The 12,881-nt window shown below is 41.7% G+C and overlaps 1 protein-coding gene across 2 annotated transcripts; it reads left to right on the forward strand.

Moving 5' to 3' along the window:
* Window positions 1-1,430: 1,430 nt before the first annotated feature.
* On the forward strand, window positions 1,431-12,779 carry dnaja3a (DnaJ heat shock protein family (Hsp40) member A3a). 2 transcript variants are annotated; one of them, XM_080447892.1, is made up of 11 exons: window positions 1,431-1,723; window positions 2,887-3,029; window positions 3,600-3,683; window positions 4,979-5,185; window positions 5,362-5,514; window positions 6,088-6,235; window positions 6,433-6,497; window positions 8,223-8,351; window positions 9,419-9,534; window positions 9,719-9,816; window positions 10,412-10,559. In XM_080447892.1, exons 1-11 carry the CDS (start codon window positions 1,492-1,494, stop codon window positions 10,522-10,524), a joined length of 1,488 nt encoding a protein of 495 aa, XP_080304018.1. In that variant the 5' UTR covers window positions 1,431-1,491; the 3' UTR covers window positions 10,525-10,559. The 2 variants fall into 2 exon arrangements, with proteins under 2 accessions (XP_080304018.1, XP_080304019.1); XM_080447893.1 differs by lacking the exon at window positions 10,412-10,559 and adding an exon at window positions 11,840-12,779 and having other exon boundaries at window positions 1,432-1,723.
* The last annotated feature ends 102 nt before the right edge of the window (window positions 12,780-12,881 follow it).

The raw sequence follows: 12,881 nt of genomic DNA on the forward strand, positions 1-12,881 counted from the left end.
GGACTTACTTCAGGTCATTATTTGGGTAGAACACACATATTTTGAATGCCTTCGGCAGACTTCAAATGAGCCATTTTAATCTAGATTAACTCCAGGATTGCAGATAGATTAATGTAGATTAAAGAAAATAATCTATGCCCACCTCTACTATTTATATTACATATTGTGATGTCACATGAAGCTTGACCAATGTTAAGTGTTCACAGACGGACGGACACACACACACACACGGACGGACAAATTGAAAACATACTCTCCACCATGCCTTCGGCCTGGCGGAGACAATAATCACAGTGTAGTAAATATTTACACTGTAAACCCAAACATGATCACAGTATTGTATATATTTCTTGTTTTTCATACCAGTAACCTGTAAGTATGACGTTCTGCATAGTAGTGTATATCTGTCTGTCTGTTTTCTTAAATGTCATCATGATTTGAGTGCGTGGAGATCACATTTTAAATAAGCCATTGCGCTTTTATGAGCGATCCGGTCCTGCTCCTGTTCTTTCTGGTGTATATTATATACTGTAGGCTCTATGTCCTGCAAGGCAAGTTTATTTAACACATTTCAACACTGTGCTTAACAGAAACTATCAAGCAATAAGACGGCAAAATAAACATTCTGAAAGGAAATGTAAAAGATATTAAAGTAAAAATAAAACAGTAAATTACAACGCAGAAAATGATTTAAAATAATGTAAATAAAACAAGCAGTTGACAAGTATCTGTTCTACTGTTTCTAGTGCCTTATTACTTCATAGTCTGCTCCCAGAGTCTGAGATGCGTGCGTCACCACCATGCATGCACTGGCCTTCTGCAGCCTTTTCATGACATCATTATTCTAGCTAAATTTCATTATACATAAATCCAAATGTAGTCATTCCAAACCCCAAAAGCTGCGAGAACTGTCTTTTTGTGTTCACTCTTTAATGTGAAAACATTAAAGAAATTAGTTATTAATTAATTATTGTTAGTAAATCCCCCTGGCTCTGATGATGTTATAGATGTATTGATAACTTCTTTGTTTGTGTATGTTGTTTGTGTTTGTTCGTATATTATTTCATGAGATTATAAATAAAGATTTGTTAAAAAAAAAAAAAAGGAAGCCTTTTCCATGACATGTGTTGACACATAGATATCTATGTGTTGACAATCTTGAAACCAGAGCCATAAAGAGAGTTATGTCACTAGCGTTGACTCCCATTGTAAGAATGGAATGCGGAAGGCGTGAGATAGTTCCATCCAATGCCCATAGAGGCCCGCTTTGCGGCGAGATCAGAGCGTGACGTTACTCTCCTCCTTTCTACACTCTGCTTAACCTCGCGTCACCAGTCTTTCCACCTCGGAGGAAAACACTCTGTTTGAAACAAGAACATCTTTGACAGTCTGCGTTTGCCACGCCCCCTTTGTGTTGGGCATGCGCAGATCCCGAGTAAGCAGCAGTAGCAGAAGCAGCTGGTGTAGTGTGGAAGGCACTGTGGACGAGGAATGATGGCGTCCTCGGCAGTTCGCAGTTCCACACGTTGGATAACGGTCGCGGTGTTCTCCGGGCAGCACCGCGCCGCGGCTGCTCGCAGCGGGCTCATCCGCGCTGCTCACGGCGGAGTGCGGACTGTCTGCACCGTAGGAGGACTCCAGAGAGGATGGCAAGGAGGCGGCGTGTGCGGCGGCGGCGGCAGGGGTACGGCGGTGAGCGGCGTGACATTGAGAGGAGTGTCGGGTGAGTGCCTGATTCGGCCCTGATGCTGGTGGACGCGGGATCGATTCACTTTAGCAGTTTGCGGGATTAGATCCGGTCTGGAGCGGATACGGAAACTGTCCGTATGTGCGCCGTTCAAAATGACCGGATACGGTAGGCGGGTTCCAGACCGGATCCGAACACTGAGCAGTAAACAGACACGCAGACCGGTTGTGACGCGAGGTTAGCTATGCATGCACACCCCCGGGGTACGACGGTGTCGCTTGCCAAAAAAAAAAACCGATCTACAAGCTATCAACGCGTCGCATGGCGACGCGTTGATAGCTTGTAGATCGGTTCTTTTTTTGGATTACGTCAAGCTAGGCTAGGCTAATGGTAGAATGCTAGTTGCAAGTTCACGTTTTTATCCCATTTATAATCACGTCACACGGATTCACATGATAACTTGGCATGTGTTGTGTTCTAAATAGATTGAACTCGGTGACGTATAGACTATTCAGGTTGAAATGTGGCGTGTTTTAGCATGACAGCCAGTCACTGTCACTGACCTATGTGTGTATTTTATGCAACGCTTGGTCTGCGACAATGCTTGCTTTTACAGACCTCGTATGCTAATACATACATATATGTCATATCATGTCGACAACATGACATAATGTTAGTAAACCTGGAAACGCCGTGTGTAGAACCTTCCATCAGATTATGTTAGATGTCAGCTGGCTCAGTGTTTTGAAAGGCTTGGAAATTATTGAACAAGGTAGCTGACAATGTTAACGAGATAACATGACGCTTTTGCTAGAATGATGGCATAGATGTTATTATGTCATGATCTAGTGGTGGGGATTTTCAAAGTTTAGTCTGGGGACCCTCAGGTGTCCTTGAGAGGTTCCCCAGCTCATTGATCTGTAATTCAATTTACTTGCAATGATTACAATTAAAAAAATGTGCAAGTGACTATTCTAACAATATGTTTGTGTCCCCAATATGATTCTGTTTCTCATGTAAAATTATGACATTTAGACAGTTTCATTTCAACCTAAATTGTATCAAGCTCATCATTTGATATCAGGGTCCCTCCATTGAAAATCCCTGATCTATGGATCAAGTGAGAGATTGCGATTATGGTTGACATGTTATCATTTCAGCTTAACTTGAATTTCCTACTATACTCAACATTTCTTTAGTTCCAGGGGTTACATCACCTCATGTTCTCTGCACGCTGTCCTTCCACACAAGTGTCCCTTCCAACAATAAGCAGGATTTTTACCAGATCCTGGGGGTTCCTCAAACATCCACCCAGAAGGAGATCAAGAAAGCATACTATCAGGTCTGCTTCTTCCTGTTTGATCACTGTGACTACTAGAGCCAGACCCATGTATCGTTGTGGCCTGATTAGGCATAGTACTAGACCTGGGGAGTTGGGAAGACCCCTGTTATTGAACAAACACTCTATAGCTATGATTCCTGATGGAATACAGAGCTAACATTTCGTTTTAACAAAACATATCACTTACAGCATCTTTAATTATACAACGAACAAGCAAACAATTAAATAGAAAATAACTATACACTCAACTTTTATTTTATTTATCCAATTATTAAGCCCTACTCAAACTTTGTTTAAATAGCCAACGTACAATGTGTTGCAATGTGACACATTGTGAGCTTGTAGATCTGTTATTTTTGAAAGACGCTGGTAAGGATGCCATGTTGAAAGCGTTTAAAAATCACAACACATTGGCTGTATAATCGCCAATACCGATGTAGTAAAAAAAAGTCCAATATTTGCTGATTATAGTGGTCTGGCTCTCTTTGATCAGTGTCTTTGGTGGTACATTAGTCTGTGTTTGTCCTATCAGCTGATGACTGTATACTTTCATTTGTTGTCCTTCATCAGATGGCCAAGAAGTATCATCCTGACACAAACAAAGAAGACCCTCAGGCTAAGGAGAAATTTGCTCAGCTGGCTGAAGCTTATGAGGTTTGGACCCAGTCCTTCCGCAAAGCTTCCACTTGACACCTAATTTCAATTTTACACCCTAAAATCCTCAGTGTTATTTTAACTGAGTGTGTCTATTTTTAGTCTATTTTTACACTCTCAGTTAAATTAACATGGAGGTTTTTACTGTAGTCTTTTCACATGCTATTACTCAACTGCTCTACCCAATGGTAACAGGAAGAGTGGGCACTAAGGAAGAGTGGGCACCTCGGTGTTAAATTTGTAATTTTTTCCAAAATGTTAAAAAGAAATGTATATTTGGAAAAAGTGTTTAAGTAATGTTAAGTATACACGATTAGAACATGCTTAAACATTCGACAATTAAGGTCTAATATTTCCGCAATTGCTACAAAACCTGTATATCCTGTCATTTTGGGGCATAAACAAGAAGTTGAAGGATAAAATTATGTCTGATATACCGTGGCGTGCATGTTCACATCAATCATTCTTACTTTACATTACGTTAGACCATTTTTCAAATATATATTTTTTTTAACATTTAGGACAAAATAGCCAATTTTACATCGTGGTGCCCACCCTTCTTGTAACCTTAGTTATCATGGCATGCTTCAATTGTCATGGAACATCTGTTGTTTACAATCCTCATTATTTTTAGATGACACATTTTAGGATTTCGCCTTTGCTGATGCAAGAGCAAGAATAACTGACAGCTATAGTTAGGGTGGGGCGATATAGACAAAATCATATATCACTATTTTTGACCAAATACCTCAATGTTGTGATGATAATTTCTAAACCACAACAAAAAGCTGATCTAAAAGCTCATAAAGCAGCACAGTAGATCGGCTATTTTTGACAATTTCTGACACATTATGAAAGTAAAATAAGACTTAAGTGATTAAAACCAAGAAAAGACAACACATACCATGTCACAATATTATGATCTATCAGACAATATCTATATCACAGTATCGATATAATATCAAAATATTGCCTACAGTAGCTGTACTCACTTTCCTTCCACTCAGTATGACTGATTGGATTTTGGTTTTGTGTTCTTGTCATATCTACCAGCCCAATACAGTAAGAACCAGCTAACTCTTCCAGTTTCACCACTTCAGCCCTATTCAAAAAGTTAGCAAAATAGCCGATCTACAAGCTTACACAACGTGTTGATGAGCTTGAAGATCCTCTATTTTTGAAAATGTCTAATATGACATGACCAAAATAGGAACGCCACAGTGAACATGGTTCAACTGTGTGTCACTATGATGATGAGAGGTGTAACCCCTTGTAACCATATCATATCCGTTCAGGTGTTGAGTGACGAGGTGAAGAGGAAGCAGTATGACACATATGGCTCAGCAGGCTTTGATGCCGGCCAGGCAGGTGGAGGCCAGCAGTACTGGAGGGGACAGACCACAAACGTGGACCCAGAGGAGCTTTTCCGCAAGATATTTGGCGAGTTTTCTGGATCCCGGGGCTTCGGAGACTTCGGTGCCATATTTGATCAGCCACAAGAGGTAAGTGCAGAATATTGAAGAATGGATAGTCAAAGGTTCTTGATTTGCTGTGGAATCCTAATCTGGTAGTGTTCCCATAACCAAGTGTAAATGTAACAGGCAAATAGTCACATTTATCCAAATGTCGTTATTGTGTCCAAAATGGCATCAGAATTTCAGTGTTTGTTTTGTTGCAGTACATCATGGAGCTGACATTCACTCAGGCGGCAAAGGGAGTGAACAAGGAGATGTCTGTCAGTTTGGACGACACCTGTCAACGTTGTGACGGCAAGGGCCACGAGCCCGGGACCAAGGTCCAGCACTGCCACTACTGCAACGGTTCTGGCATGGTACGTGAGTCCTGTTATACAACCCTTTTTAGAGCCCGTCCGATGCCACATTTTTGGGTCCGATGTTGATCTCGAATTTGGAGAGCCTTTAGTTGTCATTTCCGTTTTAAAACCTCTTTAAAATATATTTTTTATTGTCATTTCTGCAAAGCAACTGAAGTGTGGGGGGAGGCGGGGCACCCGCTTTACCCCGGAATCATTTTCAGCACTTCCGTTTCACAGACTATGACAGAAGCATTTGAAAATTGTATGAGTCAACAGTCTAGCTTGAGAGACTAGAGAGTCCCAGATTACCGATGGATTGACCAATTTTATTTTAGATTTACCAAATTTTTGATTTGTTTAAAGTTACTATAAATACCTGATCTACAAGCTTACAACTCGTTGCGATGAGACGCGCTGTGAGCTTGTAGATCAGCTGTTTTGGAAAAATATCGGCTGCATAATTGCTGATGCCAATGTCGTCCAAAAAATCTATATTTATATATCCGCCAAACCCTTTCTTGCTAAGCTACCCAAAGGTGCATGTTCTGTGCGCTGCGTTGCTAAAAGAATGCACCGTGTCTTGTGTAGGAGACGGTGAATACAGGGCCCTTTGTGATGCGCTCGACTTGTCGGCGGTGTGGTGGCAAAGGCACGGTAATCTCCACCCCCTGCAACTCCTGCCGTGGGAGCGGACAGACCAAACAGAGGAAGACGGTGGTTGTCCCCGTGCCTGCAGGTCAGAGCCTCTCACCTACTGTTGGTTTTCACTCTGTATGCTTATTACCCAATGAAAAGAGATTGGTTTTCACATCGCAATTGCTGCTAAAACATAGTAGCTAAGTAATGTCCATTGTGCACATCAACGTACATCGTCTTTAACGGTGGTCTTTGTTTTTGCTTCTTTTTGTTTTGTCTGGGCTTTCTTTTTTGTAGGGGTGGAGGAAGGCCAGACGGTCAGGATGCCCGTCGGCAAGAAGGAGGTGTTCATCACGTTCCGGGTAAGAGCCTAAAATAAGTTCATAAATTATAGGAACCTCAACCTCCACATACTGTAAGTGAGACATCAAGCTGTCATGAGTACTGCGTTTTAGTGGCATGAGGAAAAGACCTAGTTGCAAGACATTGCTGTTTCAATTCACATATGGCACATATGACATAGCCTACCTTGTTTAGACGACAGCGGTCTCTAGAGAAAACGGCAAAATAAAATATCAGATGGGCCTTCCGTCTAGACGGCAGCAGAGTTATCGGGGGTTGAAAACGCAAAAAGTGAAAATCCTTTCCAGAGTTTGAAATCTTTGAAAACGCTCTGCCCGCGTCTCCATGTAAATGGGCAACACGGGGAATCACTGTTGCGTCTCCGTGTAAACCCAAAATAAAAAGTGAGAACGCAACAGCATTTTTGTCGTGCCGTGTAAACGTGGCCTCTGTTGGCCTTGATTCTGGATCAAGATGGCGTGAGAAAAATACCTAAGTGACTATGAAAGAGGGATGGTTTTGGGGCAGGGATGGCATGAGATTTCAGTCACGAAGACTGCTGAACAATAGGAAAATTTCAGAAAGACATAAGTGCAGTAGGGTTGGAAATTGTGGTAAAAAAGCGCACATTCAATGACTGTAATGCTCATGCATTAGTGTGATATGTAAGGAAAAACAGAAGAGCAACTCATCCTCAGGTGACTGAGAATGTTAATGCAGGATGTAATCCGCCTGTGTCAGCAGTTGTCTGTTGACAACTACATAGACTGGATGTTACAGTAGTGTTGCAGTGCATAAGCCAAATGACAAATGCACATTTGAAAGTTCAGTGGTGCAAAACCCATAGGCACGCAGTCTACAGAGACGTGGGGAAAAAAGTGATTACAATTTAAACATTGAGCTCTCATCGAGAGCAACTGCAAGATCTGCAATATCGAAGTAAGTAGCATGAACCCTAGGCAACAAATGCCAGGGTAAATGGTAAATTATGGACAGTACAAAGAAAACAAAATAACTAGGATAAACGTCAAACCTAGCATCTATTTGTGAACAAGTAATCAACTTACAACATATAACTAGCATCTACCAAACATAGGCAACAAGAAGTAATACAAGTGTAGTGCTAAGGGGTGAGGTAGAGTCTGAAGAGATGGTTCTGCAGTCCTAAATGAAAGGGGAAAGAATGGTGTTCCATCGCTCCAGTTGCTGTCAAGTTTGAAGTCTTTCTCGCTAGAGTCGATGAAGTCGAAATCAAGTGCCAAGTCTCCAGAATGGTTAAGCCTTTCCAACAATATCGCTATTTCTAGAAATGTCACTGGCTACAAATTATATTCTGCTTAGTAATACATGACGGTATCCAATATAGGAACCATACGGGTGTGATAACTTTAGAATTCGATATATCATAATGGAGAAATGTTGATTTGCTGAAAGCTAAATCAAGCATTGTCTTATGTAGTAGCAAAGGCTTATAGCAAAGATATAAAGCCTTTGCCAGCACAGTGAAGAGTGCTGTGTTGACTTCGTGGTTGTCAGGCACACAATGTGGTGTTGACAAGGGAGGTTTGTACAAATCAAAACAACTTTGCTTCAGTCATTTTCACTGTGCCATGACAATCTTTGAAAGACTTGTTCATGAGCCCTTATCAACAGGTCGAGTCTAAACTCTCTTGATTGTGTGCCCATCTCTGAAATGTACACAGATTTGTGACTGCCTGTGTGGTATGCTGTGTTTTGGTGCCCAGGTCCAGAAGAGTCCAGTGTTCAGGAGGGACGGTGCAGATATCCACTCTGACCTGCTCATTTCTGTGGCCCAAGCTATTCTGGGAGGCACAGCAAGATCACAGGGCCTCTATGAAGCACTCAACTTATCGGTAAACACAGTCATAAATACACTAGTTTTGTACAGTTATCGCATGGTTAGTTAAGTGATTGTGAATTTGTTTAATTTGAATGTTATCTTAATTTCTTGGATCAGAGATGAAAAAGAAAAGACAGCACTGATGGGAATACCTTTAACCACTTTCAACCTGGCATCCCTATATTGGGCTTGTCATAGGTGAAAAATGTTCTAAAATAGTTAATAGAAAGGCTATTTTTGCTATTCCTTACACAAAGTATATAGGGCTTACTTGGTTAAGTGTCCTAAAAGGGGACACATGTACACACACACACACATTTAACATCTTTATTTGCATTCACATTTTAACAAGAAGTTCTTGAACACACAGTAGTAGATGCACAAACGTGGCAAAGCTCAACAAGTATTTCAGGATACAGATCACGGGTACAGGAAGCATCGCCTCCTCCATATATGGCAACTGCCAATTATCACAGACACTGAACAGAATTTTGCCAATGCCTTATCTCTTGACTTAGGCATTCCTGCCATCTGCAGGCCTCTCACAACTGATTTGTGGACATTACCGAGGCTGTGGTTTACATTCGTAACCACGCTGTATAATAGCATCCTTAAGACGTTGGTACTTAAGCACCTTGGTAAGGAATGCCACTTCCAAAATGGTCACTTCTCTACTGTCCTCATCAACAACAACAACATACTTAATATTTGTGAACAAGTAATCAACTTACAACATATAACTAGCATCTACCAAAAATATTTGTGGACATTACCGAGGCTTCCAAATATGAAGCCTTATTAGCTATGGCACCATTTTCATTATTGCGCATGAACATGGCATTTGAAACACAAGAGTGCTTATACATTTTGGCAGATGATGAAACGTATGAACTTATGTCCTTGACTAATACGTCAACAATTCTGTCGTGCCTAGCAATGTACATTGAGGCCCCCCACACACACACACACACACACACACACACACACACACACACACACACACACACACACACACACACACACACACACAGCCTACTTCAGTTGAGCTGGACAATAATATAGGATTGCTATTCGTCCCAGATCCCCGCAGGCATCCAGACAGACCAGAGAATCCGTCTCTCTGGAAAGGGAATCGCACGCATCAGTGGCTACGGCTTCGGAGACCACTACGTCCATGTCAAAATCAAAGTGCCCAAGTAAGACACCACACACACACACACACACACACACACACACACACACACACACACACGTACAATATTAGAAATGACAAGATCTTTCCAGACATCTCACTTCAGAGACGCTGGTTTTCACCAAGACTTTGTGTAGATACTCTTGTCCTCAAGCCTTCTCTGTCACTCCTCTTGACTTCCTGTGCAGGACCCTGACAGACAAACAGAAAGCTCTACTGATGAGCTACGCTGAGGACGAGACAGAAGTGGAGGGGACGGTCAACGGCATCACCACCACCACCACAGGTAGGATGTCCCTGTTTGAACCCATTACATTGGGAAAGCATCTGTGTCATTTTAGATCTCTTTGGCTTTTCAAAAATAGCAGATACACAAGCTCTCACAACTTGTAGATCGGCTATTTTTGAATAATCTTGAACATTTCTTTTTAAAAGTGCATGAACATTTTCAACTCAAATCTCTGCTTCTGGGGGTCCCTGGAACAAAATATTTTGAGATGGGAGATCCGCGGCCAAATACATTTTGGGGGTCCTTGACATGACATTTTTTTGAAGACCACTGATATAGCAACATATGTTTTCATCAGAAAACTGTTAGGATTTAGAAGACATTTGTAGGATCGGCCTCAGGTCTTAATGGGTTAATCTCACCACTCCAGACATACAGTAAACAAAAGTCTTCGCCTTTTTGTTTTGTCAGTTTCCTGCTACAGCAATTGTGCAGTTTGCCCCGCCTCGTAGAGCCAGTTACGTTCGTGCCGAGTTATGTTTGCAGCCACGCAGGCTGATGTCACGTATCGGCGGAATGCAGACATACTGTATATGCAGACATTACTGTAGTGTACATGACCTGCCGTGACGCAGTGCCGCTCTCTGTCCAGGTGGGGGCAGCAGTGCAAAGCGGTCTGAGGCAGGGCAGAGCAGGCAGGAGGAGGAAGAAGGGAAGCAGGGGGGCTTCTTCTCCAAGTTAAAGAAATTGTTTAGCTCCTCCTGACAGCCACAAACTAGGTAGGATTAGTGTTAATTTATTCTGAATGTCTCCCTCTTGTGCACAGTGAGTTTACACTAGCACACTGAATGTGAAGTCTTATGTTGGTATTTCTTTTAACCCTTTAAAGACCGGGAAAGCATCATTTGTGTCATATTAAGATTTCTTTCTTTTTGAGCTTGTAGATCTGCTAACATTGTAAAAATGTGTGCAAATCTTGTCTTTTCAAAGCGAACATTTGTAAAATATTTAGTTCCAGGGACCCGCAGAAGCAAAGATTTGAGTTAGAAATGTCTGCTTAAAATCTTTTCACAGATCTTCATGATTTTTCAAAAATAGCAGATCTACAAGCTCATAGCGCGGCACTATGAGCTTGTATATCTGCTATTTTTGAATAGCCAAAGAAATCTAAAATGACAGATGTGTTCCCAGATTGAATGGGTTAATGAACTGGTTTGTGGCTTGTCTCATTTGTAAAATGCACACTTGGATTCCACTGTTATATCCATTTATTTATTTCATTTTCCTGTGACTCTCCCTCGTGTCTGACCTTCAGCATGTAGTTGCTGTCGGTTGGAAACCTTGTATATCCAAAAACTTTCGGAAAACAGTGTTACACTGTATGACAAATTAGGGCATTAATAGTACATTAATCTCTCAAGAACAGATTCTGCTCTGCGTTGGAATCTGTCGTGAAGGTTCGTCATAACGTGTACACACTGTGTGGGCGTGGGCGTGCCTTCAGATCAGGAAGCAGGCCGCGCTTTACCCAATCAAATGTAGTGGGCGGGATTTACGTGTCCGCTGATCCTTCCCTACTCGAAACAAGCCGAAACTAATTTAACAATGGCGTCCGCGGAGCAGACAAAACCACGGAAAGATATTCACATTTTAACTTGCTCTTTCATCATAGAAACAAGTGGGCTTATAACCAAAACGATCCATGTTCTCTGGGAGAAGTGGTGTTAGTGTTCCGTGTAGAAATATTGTTAGTGGGAATGAAAACATAGTCGCACCACCCGGAAAAGGAGCGTGAAGGCAGACTAAAACCCCGGTTTCCTTTGCGCACAGATGCGTCGTCTTTAGCCCAGAGCCAACATGAGATAGTACAAACAGCAGAGGGCGCTGTTTTTCATTCTCATTTGGCTTTGGGTTCCCAGATTGATAGTACATTAAAAAAGAAACATAAAAAGCTGAAATTGAGATACGAGGTTTCTGCCCGACCGCAACAATGTTATCCAGCTGTCGTGCACTGTCTTGACTGCAGCAATTCTCCAGTTCTACAGGCGGTTTCATCTCTTTTTTTCCCTCAACCCTCCAGGTAAAAGGTCGGCTGGGAGCTGAGCTGCCCCCGTCAGAGAGGGACAGAAGCAGAGTGGAGATCAGCTACGAGGCTATGGTCATACGCAGAGAGGCAGCAGTGTGTTAAGGAGTATTGGATGTTGGCTGAGGCCTATAAATGGTCTCTGGACTGATCAACACAGATCTACATACTGTACCTGTCCCAGTGACCATTCACGATCAGCGGATAATGGACTGAACATTTCTTGCCTTGTTCTACTGGGCATCCACACACAAGGCAATGTCCTGCCCCTTAAGTTCTTCCCCTGTCAATCTAAATGCCCATCAATGCCAAATTGGCAGCAACAAAGTCATTTATAAACTCAACGTGTGTTGCGTTGTCCTGCGGATATGAATAGCCAGAATACCTACATGGTTGTGATAACACCATGTAGACGGAAATTGTCATTGAAAAAGGCTTCAGACAGAATTAAATACTTAATCTGGGCTGAAACAGTGTTCCTCAGCAACGTTGTTGATTCCTTTTATTTTATGTTTATTTTTGATTGGTATGTTTTCATCCCTGCTTACAAGCCTCTGTACTTCAGGTCATTATTCAGTTGAACATTGACAGATTATGGGTTTACCTTTGAATTCTAGTGGCTGAGTGTGTGGAACACCTGTGCCTGACCCTAATAACTGGTGTCAGAATTCAAAGATCAATCTTTCCCTCTCTAAGACATTGACCCCTGTTCTTCCCTTTAAAACCCACTCAGCTACAGAGTTAACCCATTCATCGTTATGTAAATAGACAGCTGTTAATTATGCAGTTGTATCAATGTGTCACATAGATATATATTACTGTATGTACTGTACATCTATAATAAAATGTATGGTCTGGGGAAAAGACTAGTGTCTTGTATAAAATGACTTAAGGGAGCACTTCTCTTTAATACAATTGACGCAAAGAGCAAAAATGTGTTGAATGTCCACTATGTTTATAACGTTTTTAATCTGTCCGTGATTCCTATCTTTTGGCTCTTTCATTATGATTAGAACAAATGTATACTCTGGATGCAAAT

This window comes from Gymnoscopelus braueri (assembly GCF_963280865.1).
Source record: "Gymnoscopelus braueri genome assembly, chromosome: 13".
Taxonomy (NCBI): domain Eukaryota; kingdom Metazoa; phylum Chordata; class Actinopteri; order Myctophiformes; family Myctophidae; genus Gymnoscopelus; species Gymnoscopelus braueri.

What these genes read in the sequence shown, in the direction of transcription:
- dnaja3a (XM_080447892.1), top strand. Translation starts at nt 1,492, where the DNA reads ATGATGGCGTCCTCGGCAGTTCGCAGTTCCACACGTTGGATAACGGTC. An exon ending in GACATTGAGAGGAGTGTCGG is followed by an intron (nt 1,724 to 2,886) that starts GTGAGTGCCTGA and finishes ACATTTCTTTAG; the next exon opens with TTCCAGGGGTTACATCACCT. An exon ending in GTCAAAATCAAAGTGCCCAA is followed by an intron (nt 9,535 to 9,718) that starts GTAAGACACCAC and finishes CTTCCTGTGCAG; the next exon opens with GACCCTGACAGACAAACAGA.